The sequence below is a fragment of the Urocampus carinirostris genome, chromosome 5 (genome assembly GCF_059441175.1).
Source record: "Urocampus carinirostris isolate Australia breed hairy pipefish chromosome 5, RoL_Ucar_1.0, whole genome shotgun sequence".
In the NCBI taxonomy this organism is placed as follows: domain Eukaryota; kingdom Metazoa; phylum Chordata; class Actinopteri; order Syngnathiformes; family Syngnathidae; genus Urocampus; species Urocampus carinirostris.
Window position 1 is genome coordinate 36018557 of NC_142353.1, and position 25857 is coordinate 36044413.

The 25857-nt window shown below is 37.9% G+C and overlaps 1 protein-coding gene across 8 annotated transcripts in view; it reads left to right on the forward strand.

Moving 5' to 3' along the window:
- camk2b1 (calcium/calmodulin-dependent protein kinase (CaM kinase) II beta 1) overlaps nt 1-25857 on the forward strand; it is a 79043-nt gene that overhangs the window by 530 nt on the left and 52656 nt on the right. For all 8 annotated transcript variants that reach the window (XM_088336606.1, XM_088336607.1, XM_088336609.1 and 5 more), the window contains exons 2-7: nt 3990-4084; nt 10432-10491; nt 10578-10632; nt 12079-12144; nt 23410-23482; nt 25587-25689. In XM_088336606.1, the coding sequence (XP_088192732.1) occupies nt 3990-4084; nt 10432-10491; nt 10578-10632; nt 12079-12144; nt 23410-23482; nt 25587-25689 (452 nt within the window). The remainder of the gene's footprint in view (nt 1-3989; nt 4085-10431; nt 10492-10577; nt 10633-12078; nt 12145-23409; nt 23483-25586; nt 25690-25857) is intronic.

Below are 25857 nucleotides of genomic sequence, written 5' to 3' on the forward strand. Positions count from 1 at the left end.
CGAAAAAGTAAACAGACACATTTGTTATGGTACTTTTGCACGTTTTTAAAGGTGGGCTGAGCAGTTTCCTTAAAAAGTTTTAAATTAAATATTTTCTCTTAAGCATGGGCGTAACCAGCCTTTTTTCGGTGGTGCTCGAGCATCCCCAAATTCAACCCAAGCGCTACCAAGAATTATAGCATTTTAAAAACTCTCTTTTCCTTTATATTCTGTCAGTATAGGCTTAAATATGATGAAAAACGCTAGCTCAAATGTAAAGTAAAAACAAAACAAAATGTAAATAACTCGGCGCTGGAAAATACTACACTGCCTTGAAATGGTTCAGTCCATTTGATTCCCAACACCACTTTCGCCCCCTTTCCTGCTTCTCAGCTTATTTCACTTGTGGAATAGCGGGGGAGCCTGTGGAGGTATTACGGTGAAAGTGTGTTAGATCACTTTAAGTATGATTTAAAAAAAAAAAAACCCAGCTCTGAGCCTAAAATCGCCCAACTTAGTTCAAAGAGCCTTTATATATATATATATATATATATATATATATATGGGAAGCACGGCGGCGCAGAGGTTAGCGCGTGTGCGGCACAGGTCTGAGGTCATGAGATCGAACCTTCCTGTGTGGAGTTTGCATGTTCTCCCCGTGCTTGCGTGGGTTTCCTCCAGGCACTCCGGTTTCCTCCCACTTTCCAAAAACATGCATGTCAGGTTAATTGGCAGGTCCAAATTGTCTGTAGGTGTGAATAGGCGAGTGAGTTGTCTTTCTTTGTGTGCCCTGCGACTGCCTGGCAACCGGTACAGGTTGTCCCCTGCCCACTGCCCGAAGATAGCTGGGATGGGCTCCAGCACCCCCGCGACCCTACTGAGGATAAGCGGTGCATACAATGGATGGATGGATATATATATTTTCTACACTGCGCCTATCTGCTTTTATCTTAATTTTACCCTCTGTGTTCCGGCAATGGACTGCATTATGCCGGAGGAAAAGGATGCAGGAGTGATGTAGGGGGAACGGGAGGGAGGAGAGTAATTCTATGCGCTTGATCTCTATTTTCTTTTATTCCAGGATGAAAATGTTGAAAGTAAGAAAAGGACGGTTTCAAATACAGTTTAAATACTAACCCTAACCCTGAAAAAGATGGACTAGGAAGAGTTTATTCAAGCGCATCTAAGAATTTCACATACCTGCACGAGCAACAAAAAGAGGTTGACAGGGGCTGCATTGATAATTTTAGCAAGTAGAATATTTTGAAGTTACAGACATCACCTTTATTTTCCTTTTTTTTAATTTACTTAAAGTGATTTAGGATCATTCAACACTGTTCAGGAGTGACACTGTAATACACGGGAGCCTCCACAGACTCCGCCGCTATGCCGCAAGTAACACTAGCCAAGCGAAAGAGGAGCAGAGAGGGGGGCCAAAACAGTGGGGGGAATCAAATGGACTAAACCATTTCAAGGCAGAGGAGTATTTCCGACGCTGCATCATTCACATAATTGTTTTGTTTCATTTTGATATTTTTTATCTAGCGTCTTACATCATATTTAAGCCTGTCTTGGCCTTTATTAAGGAAAAGGGATTTTTAAAAATGCTATAATTTTTGGGGATGCTTGGGTTGAATGTGGACGTGCTTGAGAACCCCCAAAAATGGGCTGCTTACACCCATGATTTTCGCTATTACGTCATTCAGTGCCAAAGACGGATTTTCGCTTCATTTACGTTTTCTCCGCCGACATTCATGAATGTTATTAAATGCTCATTTTAAAATACAATTTAGTTAAGAAAATGAAGTAAATATTTTATATGGAGAAAAATCACACTTAAAACAGGCAACATATCATTTTACTCGCTCCCGCCAACACATGGTTTAAGTAATCATTGCAGCCTCAGTCAGTTCATTCATGAGGCTCGTGCAAGAACGTGCATTTCTTAGACGCAATCGAACAAACTCTTAATTTTTCATCTTTCTTTGGGGTTTGGGTTTACATTTGGACTCTACTAGAAGCAGTCTTTCTTATTTTCAAGCTACTGGTACACTGACAAAAAGGAATGAAAAAAAACCCCTGCAAGGACAAGCATGACGTCGCTCTTCAGCATTCTCCCCATCCCACATTCCTCGAACCTAATGTGTTCCACCCCGAACAGCTCTGATAAAAGTGAGATAAAAGCGGATAGGCGCAATTGAAAGTAAAGACATTGTTAACACATACTTACCTGATTCAGTGCCATAGGCATATTTTTAAACCGTTTACGGATTTTTTCACATTGCTAAAAGAGTAAAAAGTCTTACCCCCTTGTCAGAAAATGTCGCTTTTTTGTAATGAAACGATATCTTTAATTATTCTCTTTACAACAAAAATCAATAATAATCTTACCCCATTGTCTTAAAAGGACAGTGTGTATTATTATTACCACTAGATGTTGTTAAATAAAAAAAACACATTTGGATATTTTGCTCTATCAACGTTTTTATATTTTAAATATTTTGACTTCATTTTTTAACTAAATTGTACTTTAAAATAAGCACCCTTTTCTATTCTAGCATTAATAACTTTTTTTGAGTGTAGGCGGAGAAACTGACTTTAAACCTTCAACCTTTCAGGATTGTCATGCATTGTAGAAGATTTCCTTTCTTTATAGCCCCCTTTGTTTTTATTAACAGTCAAAATGAGCGGTAATTTTGCTTTCTCCAAAGAGTCTTCAAGCCCAATATTGGTTACGGCCATGCAAGTTAACAAGAGTAGCGATCAGTGTTTTTTTTTTTTTTTCATTTTTCTTGATAATCGCGAGCTTTACTTCCATGGTTATCATTGCTTCTCCCTTTAGCATCACTGGAAGCCTTGGGACCCTTAGCGAATAATTACTATCTATCTACCTTGGTCATATCCCTCAAGAGGGGTGACCGACAGCAAGACATCACATACAATATAAAGAAAATAAAAGGGAAAAAAATAGCAAAAAACACACAAAATTTTTTGGACCATGGCCAACCCAATCGCCCAAACAAACCAAACAAGTTAGGCACCTCGGCACCTAAGTTGGTCATGCTTTCGTCCCTCCAGATGAAACGGGACACCAGAAAGCGACCATGTCAGGGTGACACAACACACTCTTTTGTTCAACAGCAGGGCCCGACAGCTTTCACTGGTTTACCCCTGCCGCATCATAGTGCCCAGCCCATCCTTAAGAACACATCCACAATCCCACTATGCTTTCACAACACGTCTCCACTTCTTAATAATTACAATACAGAAAATTCTGTACCCCCTGCTTGCAAAGTATTTAGAGCGCATACAAGATTCTGAATTGAATGAAAACAAAGCCATTCTGGGAGGGAGTTCTGCCAATAGCATATCAGTATTTTCATGAAGTCGTGTGGCAACCAATAGCAGACCAGCATTTCATATGACGCCGACTAACGGCAGACAGTATTAGAGACGTAACTCGTCATACGCACGACTATCTATCTATCTACCTACCCTGGTCATATCCCTCAAGAAGGGTGACCGACAGCAAGACAAACACATACACAAAAACAAAGAAAATAAAAAGGGGAAAAGTAGCAAAAAAAACAAACATATTTTTTGGGACCATGGGCAACCCAAATGCCCAAACACCCAAACAAGTTAAGCACCTCGTCACCCAAGTTGGTCATGCTTTCGTCCCTCCAGATGAAATGGGACACGAGAAAGTGGCCATGTCACTCGGGTCAGGGCGACACAATACACTCTTCTGTTCAACAGCAGGGCCCGACAGCTTTCACTGGTTTACCCCTGCCGCATCATAGTGGTGCCCTGCCCATCCTTTAGAATACGTCTAAACATCCCCACTATCCTTTTACAACACCTCTCCACTCATTCCTATCACCATACGCACGACTACCGCAACGTTTTCGGTCATTGGGTTCTATTTGAACTTCTTTATTCTCTAATGGGGAATACAGAAAATTTAAATAAGCTTTTTTTGCATACAAATATGTGATTTTTTTGCTCAGGGGTGCCTTTTCAGTGGTGCGTCGGTGTGTGAAGCTGTGCACGGGACAAGAGTACGCAGCCAAAATCATCAACACCAAAAAGTTATCTGCCAGAGGTAAGAAACCAGTTATTTGTTTTTGGCTTATTTGCATGATCATTTTTTTTTGTTAACAATTGTATTGCTTCTTTCTTCTCATAATATATTTTCAGTCTTTTAGAATAATTTGGAGGAATGTGCTTTTTTTGATGAGAAATACCACTTTAAAAAGACCAAAAATTAAGAGGTGGTGTGTTGTGGGGGAGTGAACATAGCCTATTGGGGGTCAATGAAACATCTAACTTTCACATGCTTTAAACCACCTTTGTCAAAGTCAAGGCCCACGGGCCACATTAGGCCACTGAGGCGGGTATCTTTGGCTCCTGAGATGATCTTGATCCATTGATCATACACCAGGAAGCATTTTGTATTTGTTTTCACTGTACTTTACTGGCATTTTATTTTTTTAATAGTTTAGCGAATGATAGTAAATTGCTATTCCTTTCTTCTTTGAAATTATTTTAGCCCACTTTTGCAAAACTATAAATTAAGCTATTGATCATGCCTTTTTTATTTTATATTCATGCATTGGGAATTTTTACATCAAAGAAATTTGTCTGTTGAAAATTGACACCTGCGTTCTTTCTCTTTTTACTCCATCTGATGCTAATTTTCTACTTTCCTTCTAATACTGCTTCTTCAGCGACTGCAGTTTAAACTCTGCATGAATTCAGTTTTTTTTCTACTTTGTAATTGATTAAAGATTACTGACAGAGCCATAAGATTTTTTTTAATCTGATTATATTGGAATATATTTGTTAGCTTTTCAGTAGGTTCAATTAGGCTCACTAGACCAGTGATTTTGAACCACTGTGCCACGACACACTAGTGTGCCGTGAGAGATCGTCAGGTGTGCCGGGAGAAATTATCCAATGTCACTTTCTAAAATTAAAAATTTTATAAAACATTTATGAATCATTTTCTGCAAATATTATATAATTGTCAAGTGTCTGTGCTGTAAAAACAGGGGGTATTTTAAATTGTATTGGAATAAAACATACTGTTTAGTGTCATTTTATAACTTTTTTTTGTTAGTGGCGTGCTGCAAAATTTTTCCAATGTAAAAAACATGCCCTGGCTCAAAAAAGGTTGAAAAACACTGCACTAGACTATATGCAACATTTAAAAACGTTTCCACATTCAATCAGTCTGTCCCTTGGCCTGTTGTTTAATTCTTTATTTGTGTCATGATTACTGATATGAAGCAACTGTGCCCGCTCATTTGGCACCAACCGCTGCGTTTTCTGATTGGATTACTGTCACTATTTGAACCCAGTCCTCTCGATCCCTTGTTGTCGGTCCGTCTGCGAACCTCAGTGTATACTAGGCAAGCCTTTCTCGACCCTGACTCCCACCTTTCCAGTTTTTGTTCCCGTTTGTCTCCGGCTACGACCTTTTTTGATCCTGACCACGTCTGCTCTCCCGTCCCGGCTTACGACCTCTTTTTGTCCCCGACAACGTCTAGATAGATAGATAGCTAGATACTTTATTCATCCCCGAAGGGAAATTCACATTTCCAGCAGCATCCCTGAGCTGAGAACAATACAATAATAAAGCAAAAAGAATACAATATACAAATACCCAGTGTGACGTGCAAATGCCCACTGTAGCGTGTTATATAGAATAACTAAATAGTGCTACACAGAATACATATTGCAGTAAGATTCGGTAATATGCAATGTAGGTGGTGTGGTTTACTGTGGGCTTTTACTCTGCCGGGTAGAGTTAAAGAGCCTCATGGCATGAGGAAGAAAAGATCTCTTCAGTCTGTCCGTAGTACAAGACAGTGACAGCAGTCTGTCACTGAAACTGCTCTTCTGTCTGGAGATAATGCTGTGTAGTGGATGCAATGGATTGTCCATGATTGACCGCAGCTTTTTCAGTGCCCGTCTCTCAGCTACTGTTGTTAGGCTGTCCAGCTCTTTGCCCACAACAGAGCTCGCTTTCCTAGCCAGTTTATTGAGACGAGAGACATCCTTCTTCTTGACGCTGCCTCCCCAACACGCTGCCGCATAGAAGAGGGCGCTTGCCACTACTGTCTCATAGAATATTTTCAGGAGCTTTTTGCAGATTTTGAAGGAGGCCAGCCTTCTGAGGAAGTAAAGTCGGCTTTGCCCTTTCTTACATAGAGCTTCTGTGTTGTCTACTCTCCCGTTCTGGCTTACAACTCGTTTCCGACCCAGACCACGCCTTGCTCTCCCAGTCCCGGATACCGACCAGTTTTACTGTCCCTGACACCGCCATCGCTCGCTACGGAAGATCCACTTCCGTGTTCGGATCCCAATCCGAGTATGAGAGAGACTTGCTTCCAAGTCCAGCGAACACTGGATCGTGGGCGCAGCCCTTCCTCTTTTCTTCAATAAAACTTGTGGTAAACGCTACGCAAATGGGTCCTGTTTCCATTCTGGTCCTGACAATTTGGCCCTTCCAGCCGTTTGACTTTGACACCCCTGCCTTAAACCTTGACACATACCTAAATTGTACCTTGTTTTTTTGAAATAATAACACTTAATTCAAACGACTACACGAGTGTAGATTATCCCTGCGTTTGTCCGTCCTGAATAACAACCATGTTGATGTTCTGTTTAGGTGCCCCATGTGAGTTACCCGTCTAATGAGTCAATACTGGCTGTAATCAAGTGCCTTTTTCCAGCTGCCAATAAAGAGCCTTTCTTTGCCATGACTGTTAATTGTAGCAACCTCCAGTAAACTCATAAAATGGTGAAAATGAATCCAATCTGTGTGCGGCCAATTAAAACCTTAGTGACTGTTGGACATTATTTGGGTTGAAATGGTCCGTGACGGTTACCGTTCGTTTTAGGCAGGTTTAACATGGCCGGGAGGTTGTTTGGGACTGTGCCCATTACCGCTGTGATATCAGGACCATCTCTACCCCACCCTCTCCCATGTCATTGCAGCAGGCATCTTTTAATGAGATTAAATCCATCCCAGATTATCCTGCTGCTATTAACAGGAGGCTAAAAGCTAATCCCTCGTGATTGGCTACTTTGGGTCCCACGAGAAGTTTACGCCATCATTATTAAGATTGATCAAAAAGCTAAATTCAAACATTTTTTTATGTTGCATTGCTTCATCAGTGTTTTCCATACCATATAAAGTCTCTGTCAGGTTGCCAGGGTCTAATTAGTTCCCCGCCAAAATCTCATAAACTGGGTTCAATTCCAGCGACCATGCTCTCCGTGCAGAGTTTGCATTAGGGCTGCACTATTAACCGAAATCTTATTGATATCGCGATGTTGCAAAGTGCAATTGTGTAATCGAAAAACACAGGTTTATTTTAGGATTTACAATTTGTTATTTGATAGAAAGGAATATGTTAGGCCAACTAGAATGGCGCTATACAATAGCAAACGTGGTGGTGTTCTCCTTCCTTTCATTCGCAATTTGGGTTAATTGGTTTATTGGTTAATTAACATGTTTTTATATCCATGGCCCGACTCCTGTGTTCATTGTGTGTGTGTGTGTGTGTGTGTGTGTGTGTGTGTGATGGGGGATGGGAGGGATTACATTGTTTGGACGGGGCAGGGGATGCGGGGGACTGTGCGGTGCTAAGGTTCATTGGTTGATTGGTTACTATGTCGCAATTGGCCTCCGGGCCGCATGTTTGAGACCCCTGCCCGAGACTGGTTCCAAAAAAATCCAAGGGAAACGCTGGTCACTCACAAAAACAAATTGCACATAAAATTAACTTTTATTTTAAAATCGAAAATCCTATTGAAATTGCAATTCTGGTCTGAAAAATCGAAATTAGTTTTTTTGCATAATCGTGGAGCCCTAGTTTGCATGTGCTCCCCGTGCCTGCATTGGGTCCCCTGGTTTCATCTCACATGCATGGCGCAGGGTAATTGGCCGGTCTAAATTGTCCCTAGGTGTAAATGAGCGAGTGAGTTGTCCGTCTCTGTGTGCCCTGGCAACCAGTTCAGGGTTTACCCTGCCCACTGTGCGAAGATAGCCAGGAGAGGCTCCAGCTTACCCGTGACCCAAGAGGAGGATAAGCGGTGCAGATAATGGATTGATAGATAAATGTAAATCACTTTAAGATATCTCATTTTGAAAAAAATCACAATTACCATGGTGTGCTCTCTTGCATTCTTTTTGTCATTTCACTCGCTTTTGGATAGTTGGTTGATTGTTTAATATGCATGTTTTTGTGCGCTGAGCAGAGGAGGGGGGCTCAGGATTGGGTTGAATGTTTTTTCAAAGGTCTATGTTGTTTTAGTCTACATTTGTTAAATGTTGAATTGTAAATAGTTAAAAGTTCTTATATTCAATATTTTTTTTATAGGACTGAAGAGTTTATATTTTTATTTTGTTGTGTAGTTTGTTTTTGAAGGATCCTGTGTTGCTTGACCTCAAAGGTGGGGTGTGGGATTTCGGCCTTAGGCAGCCTGTTCAGGATTTGCGTGCGAGTACACTCATTTCTTAAATGCCAATATACTCTCCCCCCCCCCATCTTTTTGGGGGTTTCGTTTGGCGTTTGTACTTTACTATAAACAGGCCTTTCCTTACTTTCACCATTTTTATGCTTTACCGACAAGTATTAAAAAAAAACTGCAGACAAGCATGAGGTCTTTGTGTATGTAAGGTTTATTATCGCTTAACAAGGGAATTGCAATCCTTAATAAGGAGATATTGGCTAAAGTTGATAGGTATGCAATAACCTTTGTAAACCATCAAAGAGAAAGCGCATCTTGTCATAGCAGCAATCACAAAAGCAGTTGTACTAATATTTAATAGTGTAATTTACCTAATTATCAATATCTGTATTGGATGTGATTATTTTCAAAACTTGCATCATGATTATGTCCGTTTTAAACTAGTTCAGCATCAGTATCGGCACATAGCTCGTTATTTTTAGTTTAATTAGATGACGAGTAGATTTTTCTCTCATCTTGTTTACCATTGTGGGTGTGACTTGTTTGCTCTGTCTTTGCCTTTCATAACTAGTGTATTTATGGTTGAAGTTAATAATATACAAGGGAACACATTCATCATAGATTAAGCGTCTTGATTTCGCTGTACAAATGCACCAGATCAATGTTTTTGAATTTTAAATGTGCATAATTTTATTTCAGGGGGCATGCCCCCAGGCCCTTCTAGACTGTTCACTGACTGGGCCCTCACAAAATTCTATAGGAAACACTGATTTATGATTGTCTCAGATTTTTATAGCTGTAAATTTCATTTACCTCTGCAACCAACGACTATCGAAACGATTTGTCAAATAATGAGATTGTTATTTTTTTCTTAAATTTAGCATGAAGTTGATTTAGTTATGAGGCAAATTATGATAGACAAGAAAAATGGTACGATCAAATTTTTTTTAATTGAAAATACTGCATATACTATAACTACAATATAGAAAAATTCCCTATCTAAAAATCATTAGGCACGTTATCTGTCACTAAATCCATAAATAAATCTTTGTCCATATTAGTGATAAATTAAAAATCAAGTAAACCAAGAACAGGCTCATTAGCAGCTGTAGAACAGTATATTAAATAATTATTATGACCATTTTGTGAAGTACTTTCAGTGGTCAACTGCTAAGTCTGTAACAAAAGTACTTTTAACATTTTGACAAGTGGCGTTTGTTCTTCGGACTGCAAGCGTTTATTTTAGAATAAGTTTGTCAGGTGCGGTCTGGCATAAACCTCAAGTTCTCTTTTATTCCGAGATGTACACATATGAAATATACGTCATTAAACCATATTGGCTTGAATGTTACTTGAATCTTTCGTTCAAATGTCTGACTGGTCTCTTTAAATTTTCGTGCATCACATATCTGCCTCCATAATACGCAAGGTCAGCTTTACATACTTTTCAAGTAGGGTTTTTATTCGCCCTATCCATAATGCTAGAAAACTTGTGAAGTTTTGGTTCAAGTACTTGATGTTGACTCTGTAATTTCTGAATGTTTATTACCGCTCGAGACATTATTGCGCATAAGCAACACTTGCCAGAGATTATATTATTGTAGAATCGCCTCACTCTTAAGGTATCTTTTCCCCACGCTGAGGTTTTGAGTTTTTCCTTGCCTGCATGTTGGTTTAAGATCAGGCGATGGTGTAATTTTAATCCTATGCGGTCCTTTGAGACATTTTTGTGATTAAGGGCTATACAAATACATGTGACTTGACTTGACTTTTAGAAAAGCACGTTTGGACGACAATGAAGTCCATTGTTATAGATTTTTGTCAACCACATCGACTAATCGTTACAGCTCTAGTGTAAACATTCGGTCATAATGACAGTCATGGCGGCCGTTATGTTTAGAACACTGCTTCATTTACGATGACGTCTTTTTTTCTGGTTAATTGTGATTTTTTTCTTTCACTCTTCAGATCACCAGAAGTTGGAGCGTGAGGCTCGCATCTGTCGCTTGCTTAAACATCCCAACATCGGTGAGAAGACGTGCACGTTGTTATGAAATGACTGTTGTTGGTACAGATCACCAGAAACCAAATTGTGTATTTGTGTGGTCTTCCAGTTCGCCTCCATGACAGCATATCAGAGGAGGGTTTTCACTATCTGCTTTTTGACTTGTAAGTCACATCTTCTCTTTATTGAACGTGAGGTTAAAGGTTAAGATAATTGGTGCTTTTTGTCCTTTTCCAATTATTCAGTTCCAGACCACAATTTATTTTCATTCGTCTTGCTCAAACATGTTCATCCTTTTCTTCACTTTAACAGTCCTTGCCCTCTCTCCTTGTTTTTTTCCTTTTTTATATTTTACTTTATTTTTTCCCCCTCGTTATTTATGTTTTACTCTCCGTGGATGAGACACAAAACTTTCAAAAATTAAACATCAAGAAAACAAAACTCTCCGTTATCAGACTTAAATCTTTCCTTCCCTCCATTTCTTTTCCCTCTATATTGATAGGCATTATCCTTCATTGATCACCTGGGTATGATCCGTTCATATCTCAGAAAAATGTGTATTAATATCATATTTATCAACTTATTTGGGATTTTTAGTTATTTTTAGTTATTGCATTACTTTTCATTGCTATTATTACAACTTGGGCCAGTCTCCAAGTATAATGGTGTAAATATTTTTGCCAAGGTATTGGGACATTCTTTTTTTCCGATTTTTATCTTTTAGCCTTTGTTACGTGATTATCCTGGGATGCCATGTCTAATCTTGGTGCAATGTTTACTATGTTGAATATGACAATAAAGACAATTACATTAAATTATTATATTAAGTTCACACCGAATAAAAATTATAAATAAAATTATAGAAATACAACTTATTTTTTCCACGTGCGCAAAATTTCCCACCTTCGTCCATCACCCTTCAAATAAGTACTGCAAACATTTGATGTATTATTTTTAATATTATTCCCTCCTATTATTTCCGCCTCACCTTGTTTCTTTTTGTCATCTCATCTCTTTTCCTGTGCTATTCTCCCATTTGTTTTCTGAGTGTTCCCTCTTCTCATTTCCCTTCTGTTTTACCCCACTTTCCTTTCTTGTGTTCTTTTATAATTTTCTCATGTTTTCTCATGCCTTACCTCTTGTTATCTCATTTGTTTAATTTTCTCTTTTCGGTTCTCTTTCCATTTCTTTTCCTTTCCTCTTGTTCCAGCTTGTCATTTCCCCCTATTGTTCCCGTCTCTTACTTGCCCCCGTTTCTTCCTGTTTCTTCTTCTTTTTTTTAGTCTCTACTCTTCTCATTATTTCCTCATCTTTGTACACCGATGCTGGTTCTTCTCCGCCTCCCCCTTTTCCTCTCTTCCTTCCTCCTATTTTTTCCTTCATAAACAATTGCATAACTCTTTCCTTAACTCCCCCTCCCCTCCCCCCAAATTTTCGTACCCACTCCCACGCCGTCCGCATCCATCTCTCTGTGTGATCCCCTTCTAGTTTCCATGGCTACCGTGTGGGTTTTGGAAGGGGATGAAGAAGAAAAAAACTCTTACACACTGTTCATGTGTGTATTATATGCATGTAATAAAATAAGTGTGCTTGTGTGTGTCATCACACAGGGTGACCGGAGGTGAATTATTTGAGGACATTGTAGCTCGAGAGTACTACAGTGAAGCTGATGCAAGGTAGATGTGACACTTGTGATACACTCCCCACCTTCTTTCGGGAGTTAACGCAATGAAAGTGGATTAAGTTTACCTGTGCAGCGTGCGCTAATCCCATTTTCTTCTTTTGCTTCAAGAAGCAAAAGTTACAGTGCTTTATTTTGTTGTTTCGTTTTTCAAGGGATTGCTATTCATGGGTTTTGGAATGTGGGCAAATTTACTGCGAATGTAATGAATGTTTTATAAATTTGGAAAAAGTATTATTCACTTGGAGCATGTACAAGAGACATAAAAAGTCAACTCAGTGGGAGGACATCCACTCATTTTAAGTATTATTTCTTTGTTTTTTTATGTATGTACTCTGGTATTATTTTCTTAAAACAAGTTCATATTTTTATAGTCTAGTAGACACTCAACATAAGGAGAGAGGACATCAATGGATTTTGAACGTTTAAGAAGAATAGGAGAGGACCCAATCCTCAGATAAAAAGTTCCAAGCCATCTAGAAGCCCTCACTTGGGCCCTTTCTTTTTATTCAATATCTACGGTTACAAAGGCAGCCTTAAGGTGTGGATATCAAAGAACAACAACATTGACAACATATTGACCAATTGTGATGAATTTGTAAACAGTGCGTAATAGTCAAAATAACGTACTAACAGTGAGACAAATTACGAACTGGCATCCTATGCAAGCTTTTATTTGAAAAAAAATAAATAAACTCATCACAAGTATTACATTGTGAAATATAAAAAAATAAAATAATTTATTGTACTTTCAATAGAAAAGAAAGTGAAAACATAAAATAATATGAATAATACATGTGTTTTCTAATTTTGCATGGTTTAAAATTTCAAGCAAAAACTTGAAAGTGCCTTTTTGATAAATTAATTTTTATTTTACCTGAAACACAAGAAAAAAAAACAGTATTATTTAAAATGAGCCAAATGTTCTCACCAAAATCGGTGAAGCCTTTCCTGAAAGAGCACAAAATCTTTGAACAAGTCCAATTTGAACGAGTAGTTCAACATGAGTTCTCCAGTCAAACAAAAATATGGATTGGTTTGGTTGTAAACTGTAATTTGATAGGTATGCATCCATTTTCTTTGTACATAACAGTTGGTTTCCTCTTTTATCATTTTTTTCAGTAGATATCTCCAAGTTTAGGCTTTTTTCCTCCTCTTATTTTGCCACCCATGCTGCTTTATATATCTCCACCCACCACTATCCGCTGTCTCACAGGCAGACTCAACCCACTTGACAGACAGTTGGCGGATGTACTAGCCCATGAATTTGACTCCATGCTATTCAATGCCAGTGATATTGGAGAAAGCAGTAAAGACCCCATGTTGAAAAAGATGGCCTCTAATTGCCGTTTAATGAAAAAAATCACTTTTACTCATGAAAGTAAATTTTAAAATCTGCATATTCAGATCTGATGAGTTGAATCATGGCAGCGAGAGAGCAAGAGAGCACACGCTCCGTTGATGAGTCTGCAGTCGACTTATTAAAGATCACTTAGTGCCATTAGTCTGCTCCATTATGTTTAATGAAGACAGACCACTACTCCCAGTAAATGTCGGTCTTATTGTGGTTTCTCCCGCAGCTAAGGCCGACATGCAGGCTTGCAATGCTTATACTGTAATTTCTCGTTTATCGCGGTTTAATGTTGACCAGAACGCCCCCGCGATATGCGAAAACCCATGTTGGCCAAAACAGGTGAGACAATAGCCTAAAGCCTTACCTGCTACCTTGTCAAATTAGATCAGAATCTGAAAAACCAAACATTGTATTTTACACATTATTCTAAATGTCAAAGTGTTTCCAAAAGTGGCCATTTGAAGATGACCAGTTTACAGCTCTAAAACCTCTGCCACTGTGTATTTTACTTTGGCCAATTTTTTAGACATTTTGAAAGAGTTATATAGGTTTGTTTTCTCTTTCTTCGTCTCTATCACTATTGTACACACTTTGGCATAGTAATAGTTCATAAAAATGAATAACGAGCAGCGTTACGTATTTTTATTTGGCGGTTTAATTCTTACACTCTGTACATCTACGTATTGTTCTTTTCAGAATTTCATTGGCTAACCAATGTGTCAATCATCATTTGAATCGGTTACTACTGTCTAAAAATATTCTGAGCTAAAGGAGGCGATGTCCGTTTTATCAATACAGGCCCCCTTCGACTAATGCGGTCTGTGGAAAGTAAAAAAAAGTCTGTAATTGACCAAGGGTGGTGTTAATAAAAAGGTCTGAGGCTAACGGCCATATTGGAAATACTTTTATGAGTCAGTTTATTTGTAAACGGTAATTATGTGGCGAAACAGATGAGTTGCAACAAGGATTGTCCAACGATGCTGAAATGCATCGCAAAAAAAAAGTTGTCAGCATTATCGTGTGTTTCGGAGTAAATATTTTACGAAGTTGGATTCACTGGACAGTCCTGGATGTAACGAGTCCATGTTTGCAGTGTATCATTTCATTAGCTGACTCCCAGGGGACGTTCTTGGTGAGCCTCATAGTTTCTGAGGATCTTGTTCCAGACTGATCGCAAATTTTCTCTCATGAATATCACATCTTAAATCCCAAGAGTTCAAGCTTTCTGATGATTAGTGACAAGAAATATTTCAGTGACTGGTGACATTGTACGGACAGGTATTTGCTTCTCAACAGTCTGATGGCATGCTGTCAGTACGTTGAGGGGTTACAATAGGACATATATTGACATTTTATTTTTTTAATGCATCCTACTACATTTTTTTATGTGCAAACAGTAAAAAGACAGATACTAAACTGTTGGGTTGAAAACTTCAAATGTTTGCATTTGTTAAGGTTTCATATATATTTTAGTTTGTGGAAAATCACTGAACGGGAAACCGCAAATGAAATATCAAATGCAAATATAAAAATGCAAAGATTTGATTAAGCAAACCGGCTTTTCAGTCTGCAAATCAATGGGAAGCTAAAAAATATGTTATTAATAATTGTTATTATTATGGATTAATAGAGATTAATTTAATAATCTGGAAATTGATAATATCAAATTATTGAAAATGTGTATAGACAACACAACATACTCATAAAAAACATGCCAAACTGTTTTACAGGGTAAACATCTGGCAAAACCAGAAATTAATTCAAAAAATGAGAGAAAGCAAGCATCCTGAAAAAAAAAATATTGATATCAAAACAGGACATCGAAAATAAACAGGACGAACTTGACAGGAACGAAACTGGAAACTGATAATAAACAACGGGACAGACAGGATTGTAATCCATACCTGTCAACCTGTACGTTTTTATGCATTTTAAGACGTGTACGACGTACAAGAAAATCTGTACGGAAAAACGCAAATTTGTCGAATATGGGTACCATCCGGTATACACCGACTATCAAAAAAATCAATCAAGTCAAACCAGTTTGCCGCGATAGCCTCTATCTCGGTATCGTTTTTTTTCGTTGCAAACGAAGCGAGAGGTTTGATGCTACTGTGCGCATGCGTCTGCCGACTCGGATTTCATGTGGAAGTTTGTGTAGTGAAAGGAAGTCAGTCTCTTTTTAGAGAACCGGCTTTTTGATTGGTACTGTACCAAGAAAATGCAGAGTATCTGAAACTCAAATGTGAAATTACAATGTACCAATATCTTAATACATCTACATTTGATAATTGAAATTATAGATGCACAGCGGGTTCTGTTCATGTTCTTTTCCGCCTATTTTTTGAAGTTTTTTCAATCAAATGTCATCTTTTAGTGTAGCAGCTGAGGTACTAAGCACCCCCTCCCCCCTTCGTCTTCTTAATGTCAGTCATCAAGGCCAGTTCCCTTCCCGCTACCCACCTTCTCCCTTGGAGACCAGCGGAAAGTGGGACTTTAATTAGCGCCGATAATTAGTCTGAATCACACACATGCACTCACGCATGCAGTCCAACCTGCAACTTTTTGACATCACACCTCTTTAGTGTCATTTGTTCCATAGTTGGACACGTTTAAATCCACCAAAGCTCCTTAATACAAAGATGATGTGTGGTGTCACCTTAGATGTTTGTTATCGGTTTGTTAATATTCCTCCACCGTATGACACCCCCTCCCCCATTAAAAGAATGCAGAAACATATCACATAGTTTACTCTCTCGCAAGCAACAATTAAAAATGATTTGTTTATTCATGTCAGTGAGATCCGCCCAATGCCCAATGCTTGGCAAAACAATAGTGTAAGCCGGGGATTGAGTGAACTTTGAGCTGTTTTCCCTTATGCTCACAAAACCTTTGGCGTCAACATTTACTTGTTAATTGTTTGTACTTCGATGCGTATTTGTAATTGTTCTATATATGTGTGGTTGTGCCGACTGTGTTGTATGGTGCAGAGAATCGAAGCCTGAACGCAGATTTGAGAAGGAAATAAATATTTTTGAGATGAAGTGTTTGAGGAGTTTGTTAGGAGTGACAAGATTGGATAGATGGAGAAATGAAATTGTGAGAGCAAGAACTGGAGTAGTTGTAGAACTGAGCAAGCGTGTGGATAAGAGAGTACTCAGTTGGTTTGGACACATGGAGAGGATGGATGAGGAGCGAATGTTGAAGAGGTTCTCGGAGCAGAAGTCAATGGAAGGAGACCAAGAGGAAGGCCGCGATTGACGTGGATGTATGGTGTTATGAGTGAACTGCAGGAAAAAGGTCGAAATATAGTGGAAGCTAGAGCTCTTGTTGGTGATAGGAATGAATGGAGAGGTGTTGTAAAAGGATAGTGGGATGTTTAGACGTGTTCTTAGGGATGGGCAGGGTACCCGTACGATGCGGCAGGGGTAAACCAGTGAAAGCTGTCGGGCCCTGCTGTTGAACAGAATAGTGTGTTGTGTCACCCTGACAGAGTGACATGGCCGCTTTCTTGTGTCCCGTTTCATCTGGAGGGACGAAAGCATGACCAACTTAGGTGCTGAGGTGCTTAACTTGTTTGGGTGTTTGGGAAATTGGGTTGGCCATGGTCCAAACATTTTTGTGTGTGTTTTTTGCTACTTTTTGCCTTTTTTAAATTTTCTTTGTTTTTGTATGTGTTTGTCTTGCTGTCGGTCACCCCTCTCGAGGGATATGGCCAAGGTAGATAGATGGATAGATAGATAACTATTGTCCAAAGTTTTTCTTCCAAATGCCAAATGTGAGAAAAATTGCATAATGCAAAAGCAGTTTATATTTTATTTTTTTACATCAAAATCAGTCAATCAAGGAATTGTACAAATTTGTACAAATGTACTTACCCCACTAGCAGAAACATCTCCTTATTGTAAGCACATTTTTTAGAATTTCACTTGTTTTTATGCACAATTATACTTAAATTAGGCAAAATTGTCTGTTGCAGCAGATGTCATATTGTTTTGCTCATTTTACGCAAGTACATTATTTTTTTGTTTGTAATTATGGTAGAAATTATTAAATAAAAACATTTCCTACCATCTATATCAAACCATTTTACATATTTAAAGGATAGTGTTGATGATTTTATTCAAGAAACTATTTGATTTTATCTTTAAAATCTATATATTTAAATGTAGCTAAAATCAAATGTATTTTATTTTTCGCCATTTGATTTTGAAAACAATTACAATGGCAGCTTTCCAAAAGCCTGGTTTTGAATTTCACAATATTTTGGGGCAGTTGAAACCCACCAGAAAATCTTAGATTGAACAGCACTCAAATGTCCTCTACAAATTTAGCCAAACCAAACCGAGAGAAATCTGTCACAAACAGACTAAAGGTTGACCGATTATTGGACGGGCTGATTACAGGCAGCAATATTTCGGAATTTAAAGGATATCGGTATTAGAATTCTTATTTATTCGACCGATGGATTATATAGGCTCCGAGGCAGCTGGGCCTCTCTCTTCCTCTCTCTACCCCCTGCACTGTTAGTTTTTAGTTTAATTCAGTTAAAGATAAGTCATGTTATCTGTGTTGAAATTTCCATTACTGTAAAAAGTTTCAGGGAGTAATTTAAATTTGTATCTATCTTTATAGGAGTTTCTGCTACACCCAATTTTATTTTCTCCACTGTTAAATTTTTATTTGAGTGAAAGATAAGTCAGGAATTCTAATTTATTTACTGTAAATTTTTTCAAAGAGCTATTTATGTTTTATCTGAATTGATAGCAAATATTCTTTGTTTACTTTTGCATTATGAGAACTTTCTTACGACAATTTTTAAGCTTTTACATCAAAGGAAAATCTGCTCCAAATTTCGGTTATTGGCCTCCTGTTAATAGTAATAATTGGTATTTGTATCGGCGGTGAACAAAACCCTAATCCGTTGATTCTTAAAAAAGACCCAATTTTTACTTACTTTGCAATGATTTCTGTGCTATGAAGATATGCTATTACTTGTTTAGTTGTAAATAATTAATTTGAATTTTTTGGATATTTTATAAAAATTGTAAACTATCTAATTTTTTAGCAGCCGTTGTCATTTTTAGCATCCTTCCCGGGTCCCTAGGCCATATTTTGGACACCACTGGCCAACACTTACCTTTCTTGGCAAAAATGTTCATGTGTAATCTACAAGTAAATTATTTTAACAAGGCCTTGTACGTAAGTTGTTGTAAAGGCATATTCTTTGGAGCTTTAAATGAAAGTGAAATTTCCAAAACCTTTTAGATGCTGTGAAACGGCAAGAGTGAGTAAGACACACACACACACAAGACACACCCCTTAAGTGAATTCCCGGAGTCATCTTTTGGTCGTGAGCCCCGATGACTGTTAGCTTTTGACATGGAAACGGTTTGGGGAAAGCAGGGTTTGTACGGGTGCTTGAAATCCTTGAAAATGCTGGAATTTTAATGTCGTGTTTTTGAATTTTAGGTGAAGTGCTTGAAAGTGCTTGAAATTGCAACCATTGTCCTGTTTCTTGGCGGTCTGACTCTATAGACCACACAATAAATTAAGAAACAGTTTAAAAAAGTGCACGAAAATGACACCGTCATTCTTGCTTTGGTGGATTATCATTATTGCATTGTCACCCAAGAGGACAGCTCTATTTAGAAGATATTTCTACGATAATGATAAAAACGTTATGCATCAAATTATTTGGTAATCCGTAATTTTATATGTTTTGCAGGGGATCCCTGAAAACACATTGAATATGAATTAACGTATTCAGAGATCAACAAAAGATTGTAAAGTAGAAAGCACTTTTAGCTTTGAATACCGAACAGATTTAAAGTCAGACAACAACACAAAATCCCCTAAAATGCAAATCAGTAAAATAAAAAATAAAAAACTCTACAGTGCTATGAATAAATTAAAAAAAAAGTAAATAGTTACAATTTTATTTTAACTAATTTAGACACCGATTCTTTGGAAAAAAGCAAAAAAGTATAAATTTGAATAAGTAAAACAAAAGGCAAAAGATCAGCAGTGTCCCAGATTGAAAGTCGAAATGAGTCCAAATTTGGATCATTTTTATGCTTTTTACACATACAGTATTTTCTTTTTCTGTTTTCCATACCCAACTCTATTATTACCCAACACCTATAGAACCCTTTCTATGTTTGTAAACAAGTGTGATGTAACCCAGCATTGTTGAAGCAGAAGGGCAGAATTCGTGTAAATTTATAGCAGCCTATTGACACAAAAAGATCGTACATCATAGATGGGATCAGCTCAAAATAGCACAAAGTATGTGATCGCAACAAGATATCGATTTTAATTTAGTCATTAAAGTCAACAACAAAAAAACGTTCTCTTGATTGGTGCTAGATTTCTTCCATTGAAGGTACTGGAAAAAAGAAAATATTGGCCTTGAAAGTGCTTGAAATGTGCTTGCCTTTGGCCAAAAGGTGTACGGACCCTGGGGAAGGCCTTCGCCTTTTCAGACCAAAAACTCAACGCAATAATATAGTTTGAAGGAAATCGGTGTGTTAGGTGGTGCTCAGTTGCATCTTTCTCGTATGCTTGGTAAAAATTCTGTAGCATTTGGCGAAATGTGTCAGGCAAGTTCATTTATAGAGGACCTCAGAAACGTCCAGAAATCCAAAGTTGGTTCAAACAAACTTTAGGAAAATGGTTAGAGTTATGTTTTTCCTAAAATGGCTTCTTAAGATATGTTTTTCTTCATTTCATGTTGCGAAATGGAACTGAATTTTCCGGTCAGGTGAGCTTCTGGCCAGATGCCCGTTCAAATTTCTAAGCTTGTATATTTTTTAGTGTTGGGAATTAAATATCAATATGTATCGTTTACCAAATTGTTAGAATTAGTTATCTGACTCCATTAACCAATCACAACCTACATTCACCCAACAATGCGCGCTCGTTTCTTGATGGAAAAGATGAACAAGAAAAGCCGACATTTTCACACGGGGGCAGATTTAATTTCATTAGCAATTTAACTAAGTGTACTCCATCGAAAATGGCCGTTGTAGTCAAATTAGTGTCGTTAGGGTCTCTGGCTAGCCTTTTCTGAAGTCTTCCAGCCTTCCCCGGCTCCTCCCATGGACGTGCCAATGAAGCCCAACCTGGGCGTTGCAATGTCTGGAAAATTAAAAAACAACACAGAGCGTTTCTATGTCATCAGGGCCTTGTTCTCAAAACATTGCCTGCCGTCCTCCGTCAGAGTCCTGTTGTCAACAGAACTAGACAAAATATTCTGCATTCGGAACAGCGCGACCTGTCATTAAACTATAGCCTACTCGGTGAAAATCTTCATTGCACTCAATAAATGTAACTTGTATTCAATCGTTTAAAATCCTTTATATTCAAATGTGTAAAATCCTTCATTAGGCACAGATTCTTTGGGCATTTTGATGAGATCTTTTTTTAAACGTAAAGTTAAAATGACCGTTTCAAATGAAAATGGCAGTCATGGGTCCGTTTTCATCATTATACTCCTGAAACACATAACTAGAAACTGTCATATGATGAACTGTCCATGGCAAAATGTGGTTGTATGTCAAATTGATCAGAAAGCCTCAAAAAACCCTTTCTTGTCGGACGTTTCTAGTAATTCAAACTATGTAATTGTGATTGACAGCTTAATTTGTAGAGGATCTTCCAAAAGAAGAGTTTGCATATCAGGGGCACTAACCATTTTGAAGCTAAAAACTACTTTTGTTACTGATTAGCGCAAAGGGTTACTAGCTTGATTTGCATTTGAAATAACAACTAATTATGTTATTAGTATGTAGTTACTCTGTGATTGTTATAAAAAATTAGAAAGAGTTAAAGTAAGCTCAGTCAACCACAAAAGCATCTGCCTTGTATAAGGTAACTGAATGATTTACAAATACAAATTACAATGTTATTTAAAAATAATTATGGAATAATTGATCACGTTAAAGACACCAATGTCAATGATTTCTCATGCCAGTTAGAAATCAAATATCCTAAAAAAATTGCAGGCCCATCACTGGTGAGCAATGTTCCGAACCAGTGCGTGGGCTACTTGGGTGTTCTGAGGAGTCTACCTGATTCCCGTGACCCCTGATGTATCCTTTAATCGGTATAACCTCCTAAATGCAATATTTCGTACATTTGAGGTAATAGGAAAGACCTCAGAATGACTGATTTGGCTACAATAGTCCAAATATATTAGTTTTTCATTTTTACTATGTTGTGCCTTGTGAATAGCAGCATGTAAAAGGACTGTTAAAATTGGGAGATTTCAGGGCTGGTCCTTGTTAAAAAATGGAGACTGGTGCAAGTTGACAAACACACACACATATTCACGCACACACTCACACATGCACGAACAGCTCTCTCTGTCCTCCCACTCACTAGACACACTGTGGGTGTGAATCCTGCAGCCTGCGTGTCTCTTAGCGCCTGCTATTAGTCACATATTCTGCACATCACATTTGCTCATTGCACCTTGTCCGCATGCACACACAAACGCATGCAGATATCTCTTTCCGTGTATCACTGGAAAAATATCTTGGCACCAGTTTAGCGTCCTCTGTGAATCACTTTCATCCGATACATAAGCGTTTCATTTAGCGTGGGTCCTCAAATAGCTTCCTGTTCCCTAATAGATGCCAAGCATCAATGAATGGCTGCGTGTGTCGCCCACTTGAACAACAAAACACTTTACCACTATATCAAAGAGTGGCTTTTTTTCTAACGCAAAGTGGTATACTTTAGTTCAATATGTTAAACACTAGACTGCTAATTAGTGCTGGCTTTTTGGGGGTTAGTATATTCATGATTGACATCTAGTGGAAAAGTCTTTAAGGAATATTTTTCATGTATTCCTTTATCAAAATATGTTTATTGAAAGTATGAGCAGGCTTTGGCAAATGTTTTAAGTCAAAGGCTGCATTGAGTTAAAATTTTTTCGCAGATCAACCAGAACAGGAGGAAAAAGTGATTTATTGATTTTATCATTTTGCCCATAAAGTCTCGATACGTTACCTTGGCAATGCATGAAGAAAAAATATACAGTATCTTTTTTTAAAATATTTGTTTATGATTGATTATACATTCATGATTATACATTTATACAGCCCTACGACTGGCTGGCAAGCAGGGTGTCGGCTGCCCACTGCCCAAGTCGGCTGGGATGGGCTCCAACATTCCCGTGACCCTATTGAGGATAAGCAGTGCAACCAACGACTAATCCCTTGAGTTTCCTCCAAAATCTTTCCAGAACGCTCATTTTTGCTACCTTGTTTTTTCGGCTTATAAAATACTATATATATTTTTTTTAATAACAGACATCGTTAAACGTATTCCATAATGTTAATCGAAATAAGCTCCGTGGGCTGAATTTGCCAACAACTCGATGTCATGTAGATATATTTGTGTCATCAATCTGTCGATAGACCTTTCAAAAGGACAAAAGGGACTAGAATTTATGGCTTTCACCTTTACCTTTCTCATCATCTCATCCTGGAGAATGTTATTCTTGATGGCATAGCATAAATGGATGATAGAAAGACAGATGGGCAGACAGACAGACGGATCTACATACTGACCAGATTCTATCCCAGGTCTCAGTGTGCTGTAATCACACGCATGGCTTAGCTTCAGTTCACACCCACTGTCACATCCACAGTACTGGGTGAATTTTCGTGCGTGCAAGCATGTGAACATCTTCCACAGCTGGATTCACGCAATGTATAGACCTATATTATGTATACAGTATGTATACAGTAGAACTAGTTAAGACCTATAACAATTATCTAACAACTCTGGTCTAGGTGTTTTTTTCTCACAATATTGTTACCTGCACTTAAAAACCATCTCTCGACAATGTTAGTGCCAAATCTGAAAGTATTTTATTTTCTAATTTCCCTCATGTAGCCACTGCATCCAGCAGATCCTTGAGGCCGTGCTTCACTGCCATCAAATGGGCGTTGTGCACCGAGATCTGAAGGTGAGTAACGTTGTGTTATTGCAAGGAACATTCCTTTCTTGGAATACAATATACTGGAGCCACACATTCCTGTAGCCTATTTTTATTAAGTTGGGCACTAGAAGACAAAGACATTTGCTCTAATTGGGCAGTAGTCAAGTCAAGTCATGTTTGTATAGCCCTTAATCACAAAGAGTCTCAAAGGACTGCACAGACTACAGATTATTGCAAACCACAGATTATTATGACACCATCACCTGATCTAAAACCTACATGAGGGCAAATAATACAACAGATACACAGATATTGTCATCAGAGCCGTTTTTGAGAACAAGTCACGGCATTTAGATGGACCAATAAATAGCATTTCGGTCTTCTCTCAGTGAGGCAGGCCTCCAAATTTCCACAGTTTAGTGTGGCAGATTCCTCCATCGGAATATATAGTTGAGTGTCATCTGCGTAGCAATGAAAACTGATATTATACTTCCGAATAATATCACCTAATAGAAGCATGTAAATGCTGAAAAGAAGGGGGCCAAGTACTGAACCCTGCGGAACACCACAGGTAACACTAAAGGGCTCAGATGTCATTTCACCATATTTAACACAGTGCATCCTATCTGAGAGGTGGGATCTGAATCATAAGAGGACAGTTCCTGAGAGACCAATCAATTTTTCCAACCGTTCTAGTAAGATATTATGGTCCACAGTGTCAAAGGCAGCGCTAAGGTCCAGCAGCAGCAAGAGTGATGAAGCGCCGGAGTCCATTGCCAGTAGAAGATCATTGGTTACCTTAATCAGTACTGTCTCAGTAGAGTGGTTAAAAAAAAAATTGATTTTTTTTTTCTTTCTAATAATAAAACATGTATTTACTCTGTTTTAGAATTGGTATCAAATCAAAAATTAAAAGCTTTTACAGAATAATCTTGTACTCATTAAAATATCAAGGTAAAAACATTATTTTAATCATTAAGAATTATAATATAATGTTAGTTAAGGTTGTCCTTTTTGCAAGTTCAAAATCCAAAGATGTCTTCTTTCTTTATTTTAAGTATCTACTGGAGTTTATACTTATCAGTAAGTGTTAATTATCATTGAATTTATACACATTATAATGATTAGGTAAACAAGTGAAATAAAATATTAAAAATGCATGTATATAGTTCAATGAGAAAAAATAAGCAATTCTACAATTTTCAACCATTGTTTTAATTCCTCTTCATTGCAATTAAATATTGTATCTATTTAAATTAAAAAAAACTTCAATAATCAATCAGAATTTTTTGAAAATTAAGAAGTTAAATTAATAAATGTCAAGCCTGCATTGCATATGAATTGTTTTTCAGGTCAAGTCATATTTATTTGAATAGCTTAAAAATAAATATGAAACACAAGTTTTATTGTTTAATGTTTGTCGTAACAAAATAATTTCAATTTTGAGTGGTAAAACAGATTTGGGTTCAGCCATTTTAGGATTCTAACAAGAAAAAAATTGAGCTCAAAATTTAGTCTACATTTTCCATGCAATAGTCACAATTTCTTAGAACATGTTGGCTGGAAGCTGTTTATGGCTTATGAGAGGCTTAAATAAAACAAAAATTGAAGAAAAAAAACGTTTTTAAGAGTCAATTTCTACTTTGTGGAAATTTGCTTATTGCTTTAGGGCTTGTATTACCAAAGATAAGTAAATTAACACCAGTGAAATAGCCACCCATCCACCACTCCCCCCATCTGAAATATAAACTGTCCACACTCCCCATTACAATTTTTCAACCCGTGTCATAGTAGTTAAAAAAAAACAACTAAAATTTGACTTTTGAGAGTCACTTATTTGAGATGGTCCTATTCTTGTTCATGGAAAAAACCCTACAGAGACGGCAAGAGAGAAACAGTAGGGGTGCCAAGTGGGAATAGAGGCCCATTATTAGAGTCTCTTCTGACGGGGAATAATGAGACACGCTACATTATCTGGGCCACCGAGATTGAGCATATACAGTAACCGCACACGGCGTCAGGCTGAAGGCAAAGGGAAAGCGGGGAGGGACCCGATTGAAATGTGTCATGTCTTTAAATAGCATCCATCTTTGTGTTTTGCGTCTGCCATGTTCATGCGTAAACCCTCCAGCCGGAAAACTTGCTCCTGGCCAGCAAATGCAAGAACGCAGCGGTGAAGCTGGCCGACTTTGGCCTGGCCATCGAGGTGCAGGGGGACCAGCAGGCTTGGTTCGGTAGGTAAACAAAACAGAAAAGATATCAAAGACACATATCAACTCAACCTTATTCATATTGTAAAATGATGCTGCCTCCTTTGAATTAAGAACAAATGGTGCTATCCGATCAACACTTTAGGTACTTGAGTAGAAAAAACAACCCTTAAGGTTCATTGTTTTGCATTC